The sequence below is a fragment of the Hemiscyllium ocellatum genome, chromosome 39 (assembly GCF_020745735.1).
Source record: "Hemiscyllium ocellatum isolate sHemOce1 chromosome 39, sHemOce1.pat.X.cur, whole genome shotgun sequence".
Lineage (NCBI taxonomy): Eukaryota > Metazoa > Chordata > Chondrichthyes > Orectolobiformes > Hemiscylliidae > Hemiscyllium > Hemiscyllium ocellatum.
Window position 1 is genome coordinate 36,317,660 of NC_083439.1, and position 21,740 is coordinate 36,339,399.

The 21,740-nt window shown below is 39.2% G+C and overlaps 1 protein-coding gene across 3 annotated transcripts in view; it reads right to left on the bottom strand.

The window, feature by feature from the left end:
• The window catches only part of abhd17c (abhydrolase domain containing 17C, depalmitoylase), an 84,087-nt gene that overhangs the window by 33,310 nt on the left and 29,037 nt on the right, over nucleotides 1–21,740 (bottom strand). For all 3 annotated transcript variants that reach the window (XM_060852982.1, XM_060852980.1, XM_060852981.1), the window contains exon 2: nucleotides 10,631–10,810. In XM_060852982.1, coding sequence (XP_060708965.1) covers nucleotides 10,631–10,810 — 180 coding nt within the window. The remainder of the gene's footprint in view (nucleotides 1–10,630; nucleotides 10,811–21,740) is intronic.

A 21,740-nucleotide genomic window follows, 5' to 3' on the forward strand; every position in this document is an offset into this window, starting at 1 on the left:
TGTTTCCACACTGTAAGTAACCTAATCTAATCTAATTTTATCTGTAAGGGATAGATATAAATGCAATTTGGCCAGTAAGGTAGAAACAAATCTTAAGATCAATGAAGAGACAGCCAGTGAAGTCAGTGTCAAAGATTTTGATTATTTATGATAAATTTAGATGGTGATCATTTTCTAAAAGTAACATGATGTATGATGTGAGTATAACAGACCACATGATTGTGCTGTTTATTGGGAGTTTCTGGAGTTCATTGTATTTAATATGTCCAAAAGAAGATAATATGGGAGGCAGTGAGGAGAGAGAGTACTGAATTTTGAATATTTTGTAAATTTGCTCCAATAGAACATGTCATTTTAATTCAGGCAATTTGGCTGAAACCTTTATAGTTGAAAAAAAAAGTATAAAATTTGTGTACCCATGCTGCATAATTAATTTTGTCCTTTTCTTAAAAAAATGAAGAGTGTAATATTACCATATAAAGTAGACTTTATAAAGTTGGAGTAAGAAATTGCTCCATGAGGAATTCCAAACTTGAAGATCAGAACATCCTGCATCTTTTTCTCCTGATGCTCACACTAAAGATTTGTTTCCTGAAAATATTTTTAAAGCAGCTGTAATTTTTTTAAAATCTCGTAACTCAAACAACTGAGGTTATCAGGTGACACAATGTGATTGACATAAGCAAGAAGTTATCACAAGGAAACTCACAGCTGCATCAAAAACAACAATGGTGTGAAAACCCCAAAAGTATTTCCATGCCTGACAGGTAGAAGAGATTTGAGACTTGTGGAAATGGGCTCCCAACTCTTTGAACGTCCACGGTGTTTTTAGAGCAACAGGTTTCATTTTGGAAGAGCCTCCCACGATTTACGTAGCACGTTTTTAGCATATTTAAATTATGCTGCCACATGCATTAGAAAGGAGACAGTAAGGACTGCAGATGTTGGAGATCAGAGTTGAGTATGTGGTCCAGGAAAAGCTCCAATGAAGGGCTTATGTCCGAAACGTCGATTCTCCTGCTCATCAGATGCTGTCTAACCTTCTGTGCTTTTCCAGCACAACACTCTTGACATACATTTGCAAGGCTGAATTAATAATACAGTTGCCAAGCAGGTTCCCAAAGGTTCAGAAAAACCAGCAATGTAAAGGGCACAGGGGTCTCCTGTATTGAAGGTTGCTCATTGCTGCAATTCATGTGGGAGCAAAGAGAAGCATGGTTGTTTCACCAACCAAAGAAACCTTCAACTTTCATTCTGCATTCACAGTCAATCAACTTCCATCCTCAAGAACACCCTGGTACTGATGTCTCACTCTCTCCCATCATGGCTCATTTTTTGCCATTCACCACCTACCTCACCCAATTTATTGTACCTTCCCTGTCCTATTTGGAGCCATTCCTTGGGTCCCTATTTTAGATTCCTGCTGCCAGTTTTCCCTTCCAACAATTTATTCAGATGTTTATCAGGAATTTAGAAAATAAATTGAAAGTTTTCCTTTATATTAAAAAAGGCAGGACCTCCGTGTTCCTGACTTTGTTGGTTTGCCCTCATGCTGTCATAATTCTCTGCATCAACCCCACCTCTGCATAAACATCAGACCAAAGTCTTTTTTTCCAAATTGCTTCTTTGGCTGCTTGAATATACAGTAAGTAAGCTTTTGCATTCAATTATGAGATACAAATAGACTGAATTTCAAAAATATTTATGGACCAAAGTGTCAGAGTGACATTTAGAGGACCTACTTATAAGCTGACATATTTGGACCTGCACTTTAAACAGATATCATAATGAAAGTAACTACTAATTCAAGTTTGAACTCCAGTCTTTAAAAGAAATAGATAATAGAATTCCTTTCGCTGAAGCTGTCAAGCTATGAACAATGGCCACTTCTGAGTGGAAACATTAGCTGTACTGAAAAATTCCCATTTGTGCACAGAAAATTAGAAATAGGACTTCAATACATGACACAGCCAGTATTCCCAGATAACTCTAAAAGAAAAGATAATACATATTGTAGACAATCACCTAGAGTAGAGGAAAGAAAGGAATGGTGTAACTTATCATTCAACAGTATGCTGTGTCCACAGAGAAGGAAGAATGCATATAAAGTATACTGGACCTCTACAGAATAATTACTGATTGTTTCTATTTAAAACTGCATGCAATGGAGAAAAAAAATTATGATTATGATAGTCATGACTAACTATGTTCTCCTTAACCAAAGGGAACAGGTCCTTCCTATCCACTTTATCTCTACTCCTGATAATTCTGTACATTTGCTTTGTTATGCACTTCAACTAGGTCTCTCCTCAGCTTGTGGATCATAGAACATAGAACAATACAGCACAGAACAGGCCCTTCGGCCCACGATGTTGTGCCGAACATCGATCCTAGATTAAGCACCCATCCATGTACCTATCCAATTGCCGCTTAAAGGTCGTCAATGATTCTGACTCTACCACTGCCACGGGCAGCGCATTCCATGCCCCCACCACTCTCTGGGTAAAGAACCCACCCCTGACATCTCCCCTATACCTTCCACCCTTCACCTTAAATTTATGTCCCCTTGTAATACTCTGCTGTACCCGGGGAAAAAGTTTCTGACTGTCTACTCTACCTATTCCTCTGATCATCTTATAAACCTCTATCAAGTCACCCCTCATCCTTCGCCGTTCCAACGAGAAAAGGCCGAGAACTCTCAACCTGTCCTCGTACGACCTATTCTCCATTCCAGGCAACATCCTGGTAAATCTTCTCTGCACCCTCTCCAAAGCTTCCACATCTTTCCTAAAGTGAGGCGACCAGATCTGCACACAGTACTCCAAATGTGACCTAACCAAAGTCCTGTACAGCTGCAACATCACTTCACGACTCTTGAATTCAATCCCTCTGCTAGTGAACGCTAATACACCATAGGCCTTCTTACAAGCTCTATCCACCTGAGTGGCAACTTTCAAAGATCTATGTACATAGACCCCAAGATCCCTCTGTTCCTCCACCTGACTAAGAACTCTACCATTAACCCTGTATTCCGCATTCTTATTTGTTCTTCCAAAATGGACAATCTCACACTTGGCAGGGTTGAACTCCATCTGCCACTCCTCAGCCCAGCTCTGCATCATATCTAAGTCCCTTTGCAGCCGACAGCATCCCTCCTCACTGTCCACAACTCCACCAATCTTCGTATCATCTGCAAATTTACTGACCCACCCTTCGACTCCCTCATCCAAGTCATTAATAAAAATTACAAACAGCAGAGGACCCAGAACTGATCCCTGCGGAACTCCACTTGTAACTGGGCTCCAGGCTGAATATTTACCATCTACCACCACTCTCTGACTTCGACCGGTTAGCCAGTTTTCTATCCAATTGGCCAAATTTCCCTCTATCCCATGCCTCCTGACTTTCCGCATAAGCCTACCATGGGGAACCTTATCAAATGCCTTACTAAAATCCATGTACACTACATCCACTGCTCTACCCTCATCCACATGCTTGGTCACCTCCTCAAAGAATTCAATAAGACTTGTAAGGCAAGACCTACCCTTCACAAATCCGTGCTGGCTGTCCCTAATCAAGCAGTGTCTTTCCAGATACTCATAAATCCTATCCCTCAGTACCCTTTCCATTACTTTGCCTACCACCGAAGTAAGACTAACTGGCCTGTAATTCCCGGGGTTATCCCTATTCCCTTTTTTGAACAGGGGCACAACATTCGCTACTCTCCAGTTCCCTGGTACCACCCCCGGATCAGTGGTGCTGGAAGAGCACAGCAGTTCAGGCAGCATCCAACGAGCAACGAAATCGACGTTTCGGGCAAAAGCCCTTCATCAGGAATAAAGGCAGTGAGCCTGAAGCGTGGAGAGATAAGCTAGGGGAGGGTCAGGGTGGGGAGAGAGTAGCATAGAGTACAATGGGTGAGTGGGGGAGGGGATGAAGGTGATAGGTCAGGGAGGCGAGGGTGGAGTGGATAGGTGGAAAAGGAGCTAGGCAGGTCGGACAAGTCATGGGGACATAGAACTACAATCAAATGTTAAGCTATACATGGCAATACCATCTTTAGGACACACTTCAAAATGATAACAAATCATGAACTTTACCGCATTCTGAATACTCACCATCTCGGACTACCCACTGACCTAAAACTGATTTACCTTCAAGTAGCTGTTTCCAGTATACTTTAGTTAAATTATACTCCAGCTCAGTAAAAGTTATTTTTCAAATTTGTTAGCGAATTGAGAATTGTTATTCTTGGTCTCTTGCCTAGTCAACAACTAAACTAGGTCTTAAAGCGTATCTCAGCTGATAGTTTTGAGAGTTAAAATTGGGCAGGTGAAAGTAAGTTCAGAATCACCCCCTTTCTTGCTGGACTTACATGTATTGGCTAAAAAGATTCCGTCTGATGCTTTTTAAGAATTCTGTTGCCCCAGTGCCTTCACACCAATTCTATCCCAGTTACTAGAAGAGCAGTTGAAATCCCCCACATCACTGCCTTACTGTTTTCATACTTCTGAAAAAAGCTACATATTTGTTCGTAAGAACGCAGGAACAATAAAAAGAATAGGTCATTTTGTCCTGTCATACAATTAAATCATGCTTGATCTGTATCTTATTTTCATCAATCCACTTGGATTCTGTAACCTTTAACAGCCTATCAAAAACTGACAATCTGTTTTGAAATTTAATTGGCCTAACCTCAACAACCTTTTGGGCAAAATAAACCCATATTCCTACTTTTTTTTTTACATACATGATGTTTACCAACATCTCTGAACAGCCTACGTCCTGATGGATAAAGTTATATCTCCTTGTTCTGGGTTCTCCCATCAGAGGAATTATTTTCTTCTCATCAACCCTCCACAACAAATCTCATTGGTGTAATCTATTCTCATTACTTTATCTCTTATTGTCAAGGCCTAACCATTACAGATCCAGGCTGGCTTTTGCAATAACTCATTTGTCCAATTGTTCCGATCCCATGCCCCCAGTATAGATTGGAATAAATCCCCAATAATAGGTGTTAAACTACTAGGTCTATAAACCTTTCTTATGGTGAAATGACATTGTCAATGTTTCATATCAAGGTCACTTCATGACCTGCTTTGTCAAGCCAGGATTAACAATTTTCTTACCACGTCTTTTTATTACAGGGTAGAAAGTCCTCAAATTTTGTCACTGAGTTCTGCCATTACCATTTTTTAAAAAGTTATACTGAATCAAGTTAGTTCACCTCGATTTATTTTTTTCTCCAGCATATTTAGTTTCTATCGTGAAGATTTAATATAAATAAATTAGTTAAGTGGCTGTCATTTTTTGGGAAAACAGCAGTCAAAATCAGTTTTTAGATTAGATTACATACAGTGTGAAAACAGGCCCTTCCGCCCAACAAGTCCACACTGACCCGCCGAAGCACAACCCACCCATACCCCTACATTTACCCCTTTACATAACACTACGGGCAATTTAGCATGGCCAATTCACCTGACCTGTATATCTTTGGACTGTGGGAGGAAACTGGAGCACCCGGAGGAAACCCACGCAGACACGGGGAGAATGTGCAAACTCCACACAGTCAGTCGCCTGAGTCGGGAATTGAACCCGGGTCTCTGGTGCTGTGAGGCAGCAGTGCTAACCACTGTGCCACCGTGCTGCCCCATGGTACTAAAGAAAACAAAAGATTTATGCTTCAGAATCAATGGAAAAAAGGAACTTATACATTATATAAACTCTGGACAATTGAACGTGATTTGCATTGCCCAGAAAAGGGAAGAAATAACATTCGTATCCAGAAAATGTTTCTTACATTAATTTGCAACAGATGCCAACAACAAAATGGTAAAGCGTCTTTAGGCAATGCTACAGAATGTTCACTATGAAGAAGGTTTAGAAAGATGATATAGCTACTGGAATTAGTACTGTGTCATTGCCCATTTGAATGTTATTTGCACCACATTTTAATAAGTTGTTTAAGGCAAACCACAATGAAGGACCTAAGATCACAGTAAAATAGCAACAGGGCTAAACAAAGTAGAATAGGATGGACATTTTATGAAATGTGCAAAGATATTTTAATGCGAGCTTTTGTGAATGAAGTAGGAGAATAAGGACATAAGTGAAGAGCCTCAAAACTCTTGGTTCGAGCTATCCAACTCATTAAACAACAGTTGACCTAAAGCAGACAGAACTGTCGTTCCATGCAGGAGCTAGTTCATCAAATCTTGCATCCCAAATTTATCATGAATTTTAGGAAGTTCTCACCAAAGGGAGACTTTGTTAAATGATGAATGAATAGATTAAAAAACACCTATACAGCATTGACATTTCCGCTGCCATACAATGAGGCCAGCAATGTCAATGAAAGAAATATAAATTGCTAGGACAACTCAAGAGGTCTGCAGCATCTGTGGAAAGAAAGCAGGGCCAATATTTCAGGTACAGCAAAGGAAAAGGTCTTAGGAGCACTTATCCATGAAACACAAAACTATCACAGGTTCAGCAAGGAATCAGTCTAATATTAATTTTTTAGTTACTGATCAGAAATACAATTAGTCACATTTGCATTCCCAATTAGTCACAAGTGGCTAGTAATCAACAGTTTTAACAATGAGCTTGTTGACTTGTTCACTGAGCTGGTTAGTTTGTTCACAGACGTATCGTCACCATGCTAGGTAACATCATCAGTGTGCTTCCAGTGAAGCATTGGTGTTCTGTCACACTTGCTATTTCTGACCCTGATTTTGCTGGGGTTGATGGTGTCATTTCCAGTTTTGTTGTTGGTGAAGTTAGCCAGTCGGGTGCAAGAACACCAACTAGCCACCAAGAGACATGACCACTTGTACAACTTCACACTTCAGACAATGAAGGACACTAATTCGTTTGAATCAACGCATCCATCCTAGGTCAAGCCAATTTGGTCCCCATTTGGACATGGGGTCCAAATCTACTTGTTTGTTAATGGAGTCCATGTCAAGTGCCAGGATTCCAGGAAAATTCCCAAGTTCACACTTTCCAAAATTATACTCCATTTGCCAACTATCCTTAGTAGCCACACACGCAGATGACAAGCAACATGAGTTGGACTGGGACAACACTACTATTATAGAACAAGCCAAACAGAGAACAGCCAGGGAATTCCTAGAGGCATGGCACTCATCCACAGATTCTATCAATAAACACATCGACCTGGACCCAATATATCAGCCACTGCAGCGGACAGCTGGAACTGACAACCTGAAGCAGCAGAGACAAACCACTATAAATGCCAAAAGAAACAACACAGAAGCGTTTCACAGGAGGCTCCCAAGCATTGAGGATGTCACCTAGACAGGGGACGAAACGTCTGCAACACAAATTCCCAGCTCGGCAAACAGAACCACAACAACGAGCACACGAGCTACAAATCTTCTCTCAAATCTTGCCAACTTTTTGCCTACTACTTAACCTATCTCTAAACCACCTGCATTCTTCTCAAAACCTGCCTTTCCACCTATTTTTTTGTCACCTTCAAATTTGGCTATAGTACACTCACAACCTTACTCAAGTTTATTAATATATATATGTAAATAGCTGCAGTTCTAGCACTGATCGCTGTGGAACACTACTGGCCACAGGTCATGGGTGTGGCTTGCCAATTGTGAAAAATCGAGTGAGATCAGCAGAAACTAGATTCTCAACATCAAGTGCAAAACATTGGATTCTGCAATGAAGTGTTGAACAGTGAGACCGAACTAATGAGTGAATGGTGAGCGACTATTTGCATGCAAAAGCATGTCATTATTACCAAGCTTATACACCGTTTCCTTTCTTCCAGCTGGTGGACAGAAACTAGGTGCTTTCAGTTAAGATAGCTCTTGACATTGAAGTCAGTGAGGGGAGCTAATGAATCCAGTTCACGATTTGCACCTCCAGGCTTTCAGCTTGAAATGCCCAGCAGCAACACCTCAGGACATGCTCCACAGACAGTGACCACCTGCACCCTCTGTCAACAGACACTGGCAGTGAACATGTACCAGACTCAACATATCCTCAAGGCACAAATCCAACATACTTACAGTATGTTTCTATACTTCAAACATTGTACTTTGGGGTACACCAGAATCTTTCATTCTAAGACTGCTGCCAGGCCATGTTGAGTGCAGTTTCAGGCACCCAACTCATTGGTTCGACTAGGGTACATCTCAGGGCTGCTCACTTGCTCTCACTCACTTTGCAGTTACAGTAGATCTACCAGACTTGCCTTGCCTTTATATACTGTCTCCCCTCAGCTAGAGTGTAAAGTCTCGTGGTGCTTCTGTCTTGCTTTGCTTTAAGTGCAGACAAAAAGACAGACAGCTTGTCACAGCTGTCAGAGTCAGCAATCATGGGAATGAACATGCTGCTATAATGAGTTGAAAAATATGATGCTGGAAAAACACAGCAGGCCAGGCAGCATTCGAGCAGGAGAATCGACGTTTTGGGCATAAGCCCTTCTTCAGGGCTTATGCCCAAAATGTCGATTCTCCTGCTCCTCAGATGCTTCTTGGCCTGCTGTGTTTTCCCAGCAACACATTTTTCAACTCTGGTCTCCAGCATGCAGCCCTCACTTTCTCCATGCTGCTATAATGAACCAATTTCAATCCTGTAACATGTGACAGCAGTGTAAGCTCCAAACAGATTGCATGCTTTTCAACCAAATACCCAACTCTCAAAGCACAGTATGTCAAGGACAACATAGCAAGCAAGAATTATTCAGAGCAAGAAAGAGAGAGTAAGAAAGATGTGCATTTGTATTTACAAAGAAGCATCACTTGTGAAGTGTTATGTTTTGGTCCCCCTCCCACTCCACTGTGCACAGTGAAGTGAAACTCTTGGCTTGACCTGGCGCAGGCTGAGCTTTAAAAATGCTTCAGCACAAGAAATCCCAAGGGTCCGATGAGTGGCAATATTTCCACCTCTGACAAGAGGGAAAATAGGACAAGAGAGGAGCTACAGGACATGGTGATTAGCTAATAATGGGACTTTCGGAGAATAGTGAGAGAAACCTCGCTACAGTTGACAGGGAGAAACCCTCCATGAAACTGGTTAAAGTTGACAACTAGTCAATTGCTGACAAAATTCAGCCAAACATTACCAGTTCATTGGTGCCTTTAAATCAAGCAACATTTACTACCAAAAGAAAGTTTATGGCATATTCAACAAAAATATAATATTTACAAAAAGAAAGACCATTGTGTGCTTGAATAGCAAATAATATTGCTTGTGTGCAAAAACTTTAATTTGGAGCTCATGGGGTTTCTCCACTATCATCATAATCAGTTGAACTCAAAAGGCTGTAACAGGAAAATGTCCCACAATTACATTATTTTTTTTTGGAAGCATCAACATGGATGATTGATAGAACATTTATCAAATCCTACAAGTAGGAACCAATTATTTCAAGGAGTTATGGTTATTTGACTATTTATATGAAAATTAAGGGAAAGAAAAAATAATCTTGTATTTATAAAGTGGCACTGATGCCTTCTGAAACAGTAATGAGTTAAATGACGAAGAATGTCATCACACTTGATACTATGACAGTTTGTCTGTGACTTTGTTTCCCAGGGTGACAGTGGTATAATATTTTGACTGATTTATGGTAAATTTGTTGCCAATGAAACATCCTAGCTATGGTCATGACACTTCAAGATCTTCCATTTCATTAAGTTTAATGGCAGCTATGACCTGGAATAAACCACTCAATTCTGCGTTCAAATTAACTAGCTGTTGAATGTTGTATATGATCCTCATAAATGATTTTAAGCAGTAAAAAAAATTAATTTTTGCTAATAACTAACTTCACATTAATGCTCAAAAATCCAGATTTAGAGGGGACATAAATCCATTATTCTAAAAATTCAAACTAATTATTTCACAAAAACCCGAGCCACAAACCTTTTTGGTCAATATGGGAGAAAGAGGGAAGCTGACAAACTAGAAATGAGAACAATTTGAAATCACTGAAATAATGGATTCCTTACAAACGGACATGGTCTGTCAAGCTTAATTGACTCGGGTCATGAAACTTGAAAAGGGTTCAGAAAAGATTTACATGGATTTTGCCAGGGTTGGAGGATTTGAGCAATGGGGAGAGGCTGAATAGGCTGGGACTGTTTTCCCCAGAGCGCGAAGGCTGAGGGGTGACCCCATAGAAGCTTATAAAATCATGACGGGCATGGATAGGCTAAATAGACAAAGTCTTTTCCTTGGAATGGGGGAATCCAGAACTAGAGGGCATAGGTTTAAAGGTGAGGGGGGAAAGATATAAAAGGGGCAACTTTTTCACACAGAGGGTGGGGCATGTATGAAATGAGCTACCAGAGGAAGTGGTGGAGGCTGGTACAATTGCATCATTGAAAAGGCACCTAGGGATGGGTATATGAATAGGAAGGGTTTAGAGGAATATGGGTCAAGTGCTGGCAAATGGGACTAAATTAGGTTGGAATATAGAGTCGGCATGGACAAGTTGGACCGAAGGATCTGTTTCCATGCTGTACATCTCAATGACTGTGACTCTAAATGCAACTTTTCAGTATTTAATTGTTAACAACTTACATCGTGCACAAATTATAAAGTTTCACTACTTCAAGACGTCAACATCAATTACACTTACCTTGGAAATGCATCAAAACAGTAAGTTTTCCTGGTATCAGGGAATGCCACTCGCAAGCCAGACATAAGAGGGGAATGAAGAATAACAGCTGCACATTCATAGCGTGATGCAAGATCTACCGTTGGGACAGTACCGATGCTTTGACCATACAGGATGATGTTCTCTGGACTAACAGCATATCTGAAAAAAAACAAGACACAGGCATTTGAATAAAATAATAAAACACGACAATACAGTTAGTTAAAATACAGTGCTGAATTTCACACCACTCCTGGATGGTACGGATACATGGTTATACAGATAGTGGTCATCTTCAATGACTTGTTCAAATTTCTGTTTTTCCAAGAATGAGATATTCAAAATATTACATTTTTCTTTTAAACTGAAGGCGCAGTCTCGTTCAATTCAGGGGTTCCTCAAGTTTTGCTTGTTCTTCACATGAATAAACACCGCATATATACTTGTACTTGTAAAGTACCATTAATTTGTTATTTAATCGATGTGAACTGTTAACATCTTTCAAATTGCACATGCTCAGAACATAGAGGTTTCATTCACCTTCATGTAAATATTTATTTTCAAGATTTTAAGTTTTTTTGTAAATCAGTTAAGTATAATTTTCTTTAAAATTATTTAAACTTCATTCTTTTAGAAGTAGAAATACTTTTTTGATGATTCAACACAAGCCATTTATTGACAATCTTGAACATCCAAGCTCATATGGAACACCAAACATCTCTATTGTGTTCTCAAAGTTACTCACATTTGAGATAACCATTATTTTGCTATTGCATAACACTTCAAAGCTGTCCCCAAAACCTTAAGGGAGTTGTATATTTTAAACAGGACCAAAACAAAATTCAGTGGCAGCTGTATCTTCTTACCTTTAGCGTGCACAATCTTCTAGCCTATATTTTAGATTAGACTTACAGTGTGGAAACAGGCCCTTCGGCCCAACAAGTCCACACCGACCCGCCAAAGCGCAACCCACCCATACCCCTACATTTACCCCTTACCTAACACTACGGGCAATTTAGCATGGCCAATTCACCTGACCCGCACATCTTTGGACTGTGGGAGGAAACTGGAGCACCCGGAGGAAACCCACGCAGACACAGGGAGAACGTGCAAACTCCACACAGTCTGTCGTCTGAGTCGGGAATTGAACCCAGGTCTCAGGCGCTGTGAGGCAGCAGTGCTTTATTAAGAAAAAACTTATGGGGAGATCCAAGATGGCGGCGACTCAGCAAGTCTGAGTCTACAGAGCCCTTCCCAAAACCTGGGAAAAGTGGGTTTCCTGCCCCCACCACACTTGCCAAACCACCCAAAAAATTTCTTTAATCTTAATTAGCTGCTGAATATTATATTTAAACAGTCTAATACTGAGTGGATAATGAGTAAATCAAAGGGACCCCGCAGCTCTCAGAAAACAAAGACCCCTCCCCCAACCTCCTCTCCTCCGGCTGCAGCTGATGTAAAAACAGGCCTTATAGAGATGATTGCTAGATTGGAATCGACACTCGTCAATTTCATCGCAGAATCCGGACAGAGATGGAATGCATTCGAAGAAAAGTTACAAAAGTACAGCCAGGCTCTCGAGTAATTACACGGCCGAGTGGTGGGGGCGGAGCTAAAGGCCACGACCTCCGAGGCTGCAGCACAAACAGCTGCAGAACAGGTGCGAGCTCTGGAGCAGAGAGTCAGGGCCTTTGAAATCTACATGGATGACCTGGATAATAGAAATCGGAGAAAGAATATCCGTCTTCTGGGCCTTCAAGAACAAGAAGAGAAGGGACAGTTAGTAGTATTTCTGGAGCGATGGTTGCCCCAGCTTTTAAACCTGGGGGCTGAAACTGACCGGGTAAGGGTGGAGTGGGCCTACCGGGTCGCAGTACGCGGATCTGGCCCAAACCAGCGCCCACGCCCGGTCCTGTTCCGGCTGCAGAGTTATAGGGAGAGGCAGATACTCCTGGATGCCTCCAGAAAGCTTGGAAAAGATCCTAAAGCCATGATCCATGAAGGATCCAAGATTATGTTATTTCAGGACTTCTCCCCGGCTTTGGCACGAAGAAGGAAGGCATTTGATGAGGTGAAGAAATGTTTAAGGGACTTAGATATTCAATACACCTTACGCTACCCAGCGACGTTATGCTTTACCCACGAAGGATCCGAGTATAATTTTAGATCATCGGAAGAGGCCAAGAAACTTTTAGACTCTGTTAAATAAATCGTAAGAGACAATTTATGTTGGCTTGCCTCTCCCACACTCCGTGGGGAGAAATGGATACTTTATTCTACTTTACTTTTGCCTCTGGGAGCGGGGTTGTCTTCCTTGCTATGTTATTATACTTAACTGTAATCTGTTGGAGTTGTAATTTTATAGTTATGTGTGTTTGTACGTGGCATTGATGCTAGCAGATATACTCAGGTGTGGGTGGGGAGGGGTGGGGGTGGGGCGCTCACTGTTAACTCTAGCTCGGTATTATATCTAAATCCTATTAAGGAGCGCCCGGGTCGAGGGTGGGACACTGTTTGGGAGAGGATATGGTGGAACGTTGGAAAGGTAGTAAGGCCCCCTGAGAACAAGGGGGAAGATCTCCATTCAAACATGTTTAATTTTTTTTTGTTCTTATTGTTTGGAAATAACTTCCTTTTTATCATACTGTTATGAGTGTATTAGAGAACATTTTCTCTTATTTGAAGGATGTAAGCGACTCAACTATACACTCTGGATGATTGTGGATTAGTTGAATTTTGATGATTATATATTTAAGATCTATTTTTATATTAATGTTTGTGCTTGAAAATTCTGCTTATTTTTGTAAATTTGTCAAAATGTTAAATTCCCAATAAAAATATCTATTAAAAAAAAAGAAAAAACTTATATGTCTTTTCAGGGGGATGGAAAAGATCCCATGACATTCTACTAAACATTCAATCCTCAATGCCACTAAAAGTAGACTAACTGATTGATCATGAATGCTTGGAGGAACTTGCAGCATACAACTGATAGCGATTTTCTTTTAAAGTGACAAAACCTCAACAGCAAATCATTTATTCTCAAGTTTTTTGTGGACTCAGAAAATACAAATGTCATTAGGTGAACCCAAGTTCTTTATTACTAGAGTCAACCTTACACAGAAATCCTCCCTTTCATTTGAAATGGAAAATGTGCCAATCCATGTGCTTTTCCACCAAAAGATCCCCATCCACAATTTGAGTACCCGGTGGCATTTTTAAACAAAGAAAATTATTATAACTCCACCAAATTGAGACTGACAATTTTTTATTTTAGATTGAATTTTTCACAACAAGGCTATAATGCTGACTATAAAGAATATAACTGGCAATGATTTGGAGATGCCGGTATTGGACTGGGGTGTACAAAGTTAACAATCACACAACACCAGGTTAAATTCCAACAGATTTTGGAGTGCCACTTCTTCACAACCACCTGATGAAGGAGCAGCGCTCGAAAAGCTAGTGTGCTTGCAATTAAACCTGTTGGACTATAACCTGGTGTTGTGTGATTTATAACTGGCAATGTTTTTAATTGTATCCCTGGACTAGATAAAAGGTTCTTGAACATAGGAGCTGTGTGGCAAATAGCTTTCTTAATAATCTCTGAGGAAAAGGTAAATAGTCATTTTTTCAAATCCTTGAAGACATGTGTTAAATTAATATCAATTTGTACTCAAAGAAAAACTTCGTGGAAGCCAAAGATGATTAATTTGTACCAAGAAACTGCAGCTTTCTGAACCGACATGGAGACAGCCATTTTGAGGTCAATGATAAATTAGCAGTACCATATACAAGTAGTCTCTGTATAATGTTAAGCAAGGTTCCACATGTTCAGAAATGTGTTCCAAGTTCCTCCAACTGGCCTTCAGCTTACTTTGTAATACAAGCTTGGTCTCAACTCTGCACTTAGAATTTAAACAAACATTGTATGAAAAACAGTCAGCCCCATATACCGTAGAAAGTGCCACTGAAAATTTCTCCTGTACTCACAAAAACAACTGATGCAAGCAGTGAAGATAAACTGATGAAAATAAACTGGTAAGAGCCAGCTCTTGATATTTATGTACAGTACACAAATATTTATATCCCAAAATCAAAAATAAACTAAATGTTTACATACATGTCGGTGAATAGAAAGGGATAAGAAAAATTGACTGTACTGTTTAACCACTTTAGACAACTTCATTGCCAACAAAATATTGTAAAGAAACTATACAAATGAAAATTGAAGAGTTAATTTTAAGAAAATACCTTTTCCTATCATATTATTCATGGAACAAGTTCATTTGGTGCATGATTTTACACTAAAAACAAAGACAAACATTTGAAACATGAACAAGAAATAAAGCAGTCACATTCCAATAGGATATAAAACGTATTTTTCAAACTTGTCTGATAAATTTGGTATATCTGTCACTTCAGCAATGAATCAGAATATGAACAAAAAGCTTATGTTGAGACTTATTTAAAATTCTGTTGCTGATCTGCTATTCAGTGGAAATATTTTGCCAACATGCACTGTTTGCATGGATTCCAATCCAAACCGCATTTTCCTTCAGTAAATACTGGAGGAATTGGATTAGTAGCATGCATTATTAAATATCAAATCCAATTAATACTAAACACAGTGAAGGAATCACAAACCACATTACAGCAGGTAACTTGAAGTTACACAAATGACTAAAATATCTTCAAAACAGAGTAAATATGCAGCTTCAGAGACAGAAGACACCAAATGTGTTGCAGTGGAGTAACTGAGGAAGGCAGTAGCATAGTGCTGATGTCATTGGATTAGTAATGCAGAGACCCATTCAAATGTTCTGGGTACATGCATTCAAATCTCACCACTGCAAATGGTAAAATGGATTCAATAAAAATCTGAGATTAAAAAGCTGCTCTCATTATCAACTTTGCAACCATTAGTGATTGTTACAAAATCTAAAGTCCTTTAGGGAGTAAAATCTGCCACCATTAGCTGGTCTGGTTTGCATATGACTCCAGACCCACAACAATGTGGTCAACTCCTAGCCACCTCCTGGGCAATTAGGGGAGGGCAATATCAGCTTCACCAGCAATGCCCACATCTCATGAACAAAGAAAGGACAATTCATTAAGTGTATCTCTTCTTGATGCCAAAAGACATCAACTTACTCATGTCTCTACTTCTGGCAGTTCAGATATAGATAATGAAGTAACTAACAAGTTTTACTCAAAAAAGATAACAATCCAAAAGAATATCATTCAAATCAAATTGAGCAAAAAAAGCTATGAAAAATCCCAACAAGGTTCACAATGTATAGGGACAGTGGGTGAATTCAACATCAAAAGCACAAAATAGCATAGAAAAACAAAAATAAAATCAAAGCTGAGTGAAAAGTGAAAGGAAAGTCACTCCGATGTATATATTTGTTTCCTATACAATTTCCCTGTAGTCGAAACGGAGCTGAACACTTGAAAGTGGAGTCTTCATTCCAAGTGGAAAAATAATGCACTGCTTGGAATGTAGTAGTAGTGCAGGACAGATAAAATCTGAGTGGTGAGCTATTCAATTACACTTTGTTTCTCCCCCACTCACTGTTGCCATCTTCTAATCACAGGTTCTGTCTTTGCTGCACACCCTGAGCCAAAAGACATGATTGGAAGGACAGCAAATCCTGAAGAAGGGGTAACTTTGAATGAAGAGCAGGAGCAATTATTTTAGCTCATCTGCTATGCAAGAGACACAGCTGCATCTTTACACATCATGACAAGGCTAGGGAAAAGCTGCTATAAACAAAACAAAAAAACAACAACATTGGTGGCCAGAATCTTTTAATGAAGCTGGGACAGACAAGATCTGGTTATTAGCTGAGTTATCACCATTTTGCAGTGGCACAGCCCAGAGAGATTTTCTTTTAATGGAGATAAGAAATAGTGAAAATTTGCAGAAGCAAGTTAATGAGAGGGTGAGAACTCCAGATGTGGTTCAAGGTCTGGTGTTATTCGTTATTTGATAGTCAGCTTGGAGTTTCAGAATCCATTTATATGAACTCCTCTTGTTGCAGTTACAGCTGGCGAGAATGAGAAATGAACAAGGGACAGCAAGGACTATAATGTATCTACATTAGAGGAGGGATGTGTTTGCACTGGAGAGTTGCAGAGGAGATTTATCAAGGCTGGAGAGTTTCAGTTATTAAGAATGATTGGATAGATGGAGTTGCTTCTCTTTGAGCAGAGGAGGCGGAGGCAAGACATGACTGAAATGTATACAAGTATGAGGGTGCTGAGAATCTGGAACTCACTGCCTGTTAAGATGATAAAGGCAAAAATCTTCATACCATTTAAGAAAAACCTAGTTGTGCACTTGTTATGCATGGAATTGAAGGCTATGGGCCAAGTGCTGGAAAAGGGAATTAGAATAGTTAGGTGGCTGTTTTTGCTTGGCGCAGTCTCAATGGGCCAAATGGCCTTTCTCTGTGCTGTAGACTCCTACGACTCCATGTCTAGAAAATGCTGTTATTTAAAAGATTGAATTAGGTGGATAATGTTAGCAATTAGAAGCTTGATTTCTTGCAGTGGTTCTTATTTGAAAGAAGAGCAAAAGAATAAGTTCTGCACCAATCACAACATATTTCAGGTGAACAGTGAAATATGAGACAGGAAAGGAAAACATTGTATTGGAATCATAATCCTGTTCGGATCTCATTTCAACAGCAGTAATAGGCTCTTGACAGGTGTATAAATAGACTTTAAACAGTCTTAAAGAGCTTTGCAATTTCTTAAATTGCATTTTTATGAAACTTACATACAGAAAAATGGAACAGCACAGAATAGGAATTGGATAAGATTAAGAACACATTATACCTTTCTATGTGGCATCTAATTGATAGCCACTGTTTTTTCTCCACTTTTTAAATGTATGGTGCTTTCTGGTCTCATAAACCCACTTGTATCACAAACTAGCTACCATAGAGAATTCGGAAACAGAGGGCCTCTCAGTCTGTAGCAAAGGTAAATTACTATGGTAAATTGCTAACAAATCAATTAGTCATTTTATTTTGTAGTACTCTCACTTTCAGTTGAAGATTTTTTGCCAAATTAACTGACCAATGTCAGTTATCCCCCTCGCCTCATAACAACTAACACATGGTATTCATTTCAAAAGTGTTTCCAATGGTGCATTCTGGCCCTTGGACGTTATCAAAATGGACTTTTTGGTAAATTGATAGTAACATTCTGGAGTTGGCCATTCCCATTCGAGTGAAAATTAACAAAGCTTGGGAGGCTGTGGAGAAAACTGGTCGCCTCCTGTATGGGACAGTGGTTAACCTTTCCCTTTACTTTAATTTTAAGCACCATACTAAATCAGATGGCACTAAAGTATTAATGCCTTGCAAGTCAATTAACACAACAGCTGCATGCTCTCACTTGCAAGAAACTGAAGTTTGACAGAAATCAAATCAGACATCCAAACAAAAAGAAGCTGCATATTGTTCTATAGATCAATCCAAACGCCTGAAGCAGGATTTGGGGTAAAGCAAATTCAGATCTGTAATCCAAAGCAAGTTATACACCAATGATATATCACAATTTAAAAATGCACAGTAAAAACTCGAATCTTCAGGAACATTTCTGTAACAGTCAAACTCTCGCAGCAAGTGCTGGATTAGAAGTAATTTGTCCAGAGTCAAATATCTTATAGAAGGTAAATCTACACCCTAATAGAACTCCAACATGTGTTTTTTTTATTAACCCACTTTTCTAAATGAACATGTTCAGAGATTTTATTATACACTTCTGGAGTGGGTGGGACTTGAACCTGGTCTCTTGGTTTAGGGGTAGGGACATTGCCACTGCACCATGAGGTCTAACTCCAACATTATTAAAAGGAGTCATTCAGATCAAACAGATTAATTCCTTCACAAAGTATTGAAAATTAAACTTGATTTAGAAGTATATAAAATGTCTGTTCGTCTACTACATCAAATGAGACCAAAGTGAATAGAACCAGCCTAAATCTGCAAAGTTTTCTTTCACTAATCATTGATTTATAAAGAAGGTACAAGTGCTCAGATCATAGACGCCAACCAGTTAAAAGTTACACAAGTGAGAAGATTGCGGGTTCAATTTTCAGGCTAGTTATTGGAGTACAGAATCTGTGTTGATATCAGGAAGAGAGTAGTTGATCAAATATATCATTAAAATGAGTTCTAACTAGCACGTTCATGGATCTTTTCCACTTGAATTAATGAAAGGAGGTGATGAAATTTCTCCAAGTATCTGCTATTTGTTATGTTGCATCTGAGGCTTTAATGTATACAAATTGGCTGCTGTATTTTTCTACATTGTAACACTGATTACAGTTGACAAGTTGTAAAAAGCACAAAGCTCTTTACAGTGTTCAATACTTGGGAATTTTTTTCTCATTCCAATCCAAGAATTTTCCTAAATAGGTGAGCACAAAACACAAGAAACAATGAATAGACACTCTGCTGGGTTCCAAAATGATTCTGTTAAGCTCCTGGTCACATTGCAGTTGTACCTTAAAAAGGTAGCTATCGTGAACACAGGATCACTGATTTCAAACTGATTTGTAAAGCACCCCTTCAAAAGTATCACACGTAGCACAGCAGCAAAGGAAAGGCTGGTAAAAAGAGGACACATATTTAGGATATCTGGCAAAAGAAATAGAGGTCAAACAAAGAAAAGCTAGTTATGATGATCTGGAATCCATTTCCTGAGTGGATGAAGGAACATTCCATAATAATTTTTAAAGTGAAGTGAATTGGATATATATATTTGAACAGGGATTTTTTTTTTCCCCAGGGTAAGAGTAGGGAATAGGACCATCTGGATAGTTCTTTGAAAGAGCTTGCGCAAAGATGACGGGCAGAATATACGCGCTGTGTCATTATATTGTTCCAAGCAATTTGTGTTAAAACGTTTGGCTTTAATAATTTTTAGCTACAGAAGTGCAAGGAGATAATAATAGTCGGTATGTCACCTATTTATTCAAATGAAAGTAATATCGCACTGTGAAAACACTCTATTAAAAGATCATTTCAAAAATATGGAATACCTAGACACAACTGAGGACAGGTACTTCTGCAATGATCCTGAAGTCATTACCGGAAATCCACATGATGATATTATATAACCAGGCTCTTGGGGTGATTTAGGCAAAAGTGAGGACTGCAGATGCTGGAGATTAGAGAGTGTGTTGCTGGAAAAGCACAGCAGGTCAGGGAGTATCCGAGGAACAGGAGAATTGACGTTTCGGGCAAAAGCCCAATGAAGGGCTCTGGCCCGAAACTTCGATTCTCCTGCTTCTCGGATGCTGCCTGACCTGCTGTGCTTTTCCAGCAACACACTCTTGACTCTTGGGGTGATTTGCTTGATAATCACTATCTGAATTGTTGTATGATTTCAAATGAAATGCTGTAGTTAATTAGTTAGAGTATATGTTTATGTTGCACTGGATGAAATGTATATTGTTTGTAATGCTACGAAATAAATAAATAGTTAAAGAATTAGAACAAATTCTTGAGTGTTATTGGTTTTTACTTTATTCCACGGAGATGACTTTTTTTGTGGGGATGGGTGGAATTAAGTTTGCATGTTAATCCCTCAAAAACGCCACCTGTGTAAAAACCAAACTGACCACCTGACTCTTTGCCCCCAAATGTCTCCAAAAATATGCATTTACACAGTATATGTTCTTGCATGTGATGTGATTAGTCATTTGTTGTGGTATTCTAGAACTCAACAGGCTGTTTTCCTGACAATTGTCAGTCAAGTGTGTGCCAAAAGAAACTGACAATCTTGGAATTTATTAAACTATTTTGTAGTGTGATTATACTATACAGCATATTGCACATTTATACTTCTTTTGGCACTGGCTCACTAAACACTTTGGCTTGCTGAGTATCTAACCTTAAAATCATTATATTTATGAGTCTGCCCATAAAGCCAGAGAGAAATCAAAGCCTGTAGAATATGACTGCACTTCCTTAGGATCCTATCCAATTTTACTTAAATCCTCTAGATTTGTATAAGTCAGCATTGTTTTAAAATCAGAATTTCTAAGTATGCACAGAGTACCGCTTTAACTCAGCTACCCAAAATCAAACAGCTCCTCAGTACTGCAATGCAAATTTCACATAACCGGTATTTGACCAAAGTGAGTCACTCCTCCTACTAGGGCTTCCTAGGCTTTCTGGAGAAAAGTTATTCTGCCGTGTACTATTAGGGAGCCAGTGCCAAAGGAAGCATAAATGTGCAAGATGCTTTATAGTATAATTACACTACAAAATAGTTAGTTCAATAAATTCCAAGATTGTCAGTTTCTTTTGGCACACACTTGACTGACAATTTTCAGGAAAACAGCCTGTTGAGTTCTAGAATACAACAAATGACTAATCACATCACATGCAAGAACATATCATCTTATGTAAATTTTTTTTTGAAATATTTTGGGGCAAAAAGTCAGATGGTCAGTTCCCCACCCCCCACAAGCGGTGTTTTTGAGGGATTAACATGCAAATATAATTCTACACACCTCCAAAAACAGTCAGCTCAGTGGACTAAAGCAAAAATAACACTCAAGAATTCATCTTAATTCTCTAACCATTTATTTGTTTCGTAGCATGACAAACAACATACATTGCATCATAAACAAATACTCTAATGAATTAACTACAACATTTCATTTGAAATCCTACAATAATTCAGGTAGTGATTATCAAGTAAATCACCCCAAGAGCTTGGTTGTACAATATCATCATATGGATTTCCAGTAATGACTTCAGGATCAATATGCAAGTACCTGTCCTCAGTTGTGTCAAGGCATTCCATATTTTTGAAATGATCTTTTTGAATAGATTGGGACGCGGTTCAGTCCAGTCCTCTACAACAATGCTGCTAAAATAGAGGCTTGCTTGCTTATTTTTGCCGAGTGTTGTTTTTCATTTCATTTATTGGTCCACATTTTTCAGATATCGTCTGGTAGAGGATTATTTGTAAACATGTCTAAGAGCTAAACAAGAATGAAATTGCCTTGTTTAACTGACATATCAGTACCAACTAATCTTAGAACACACTTAAAGGGTTC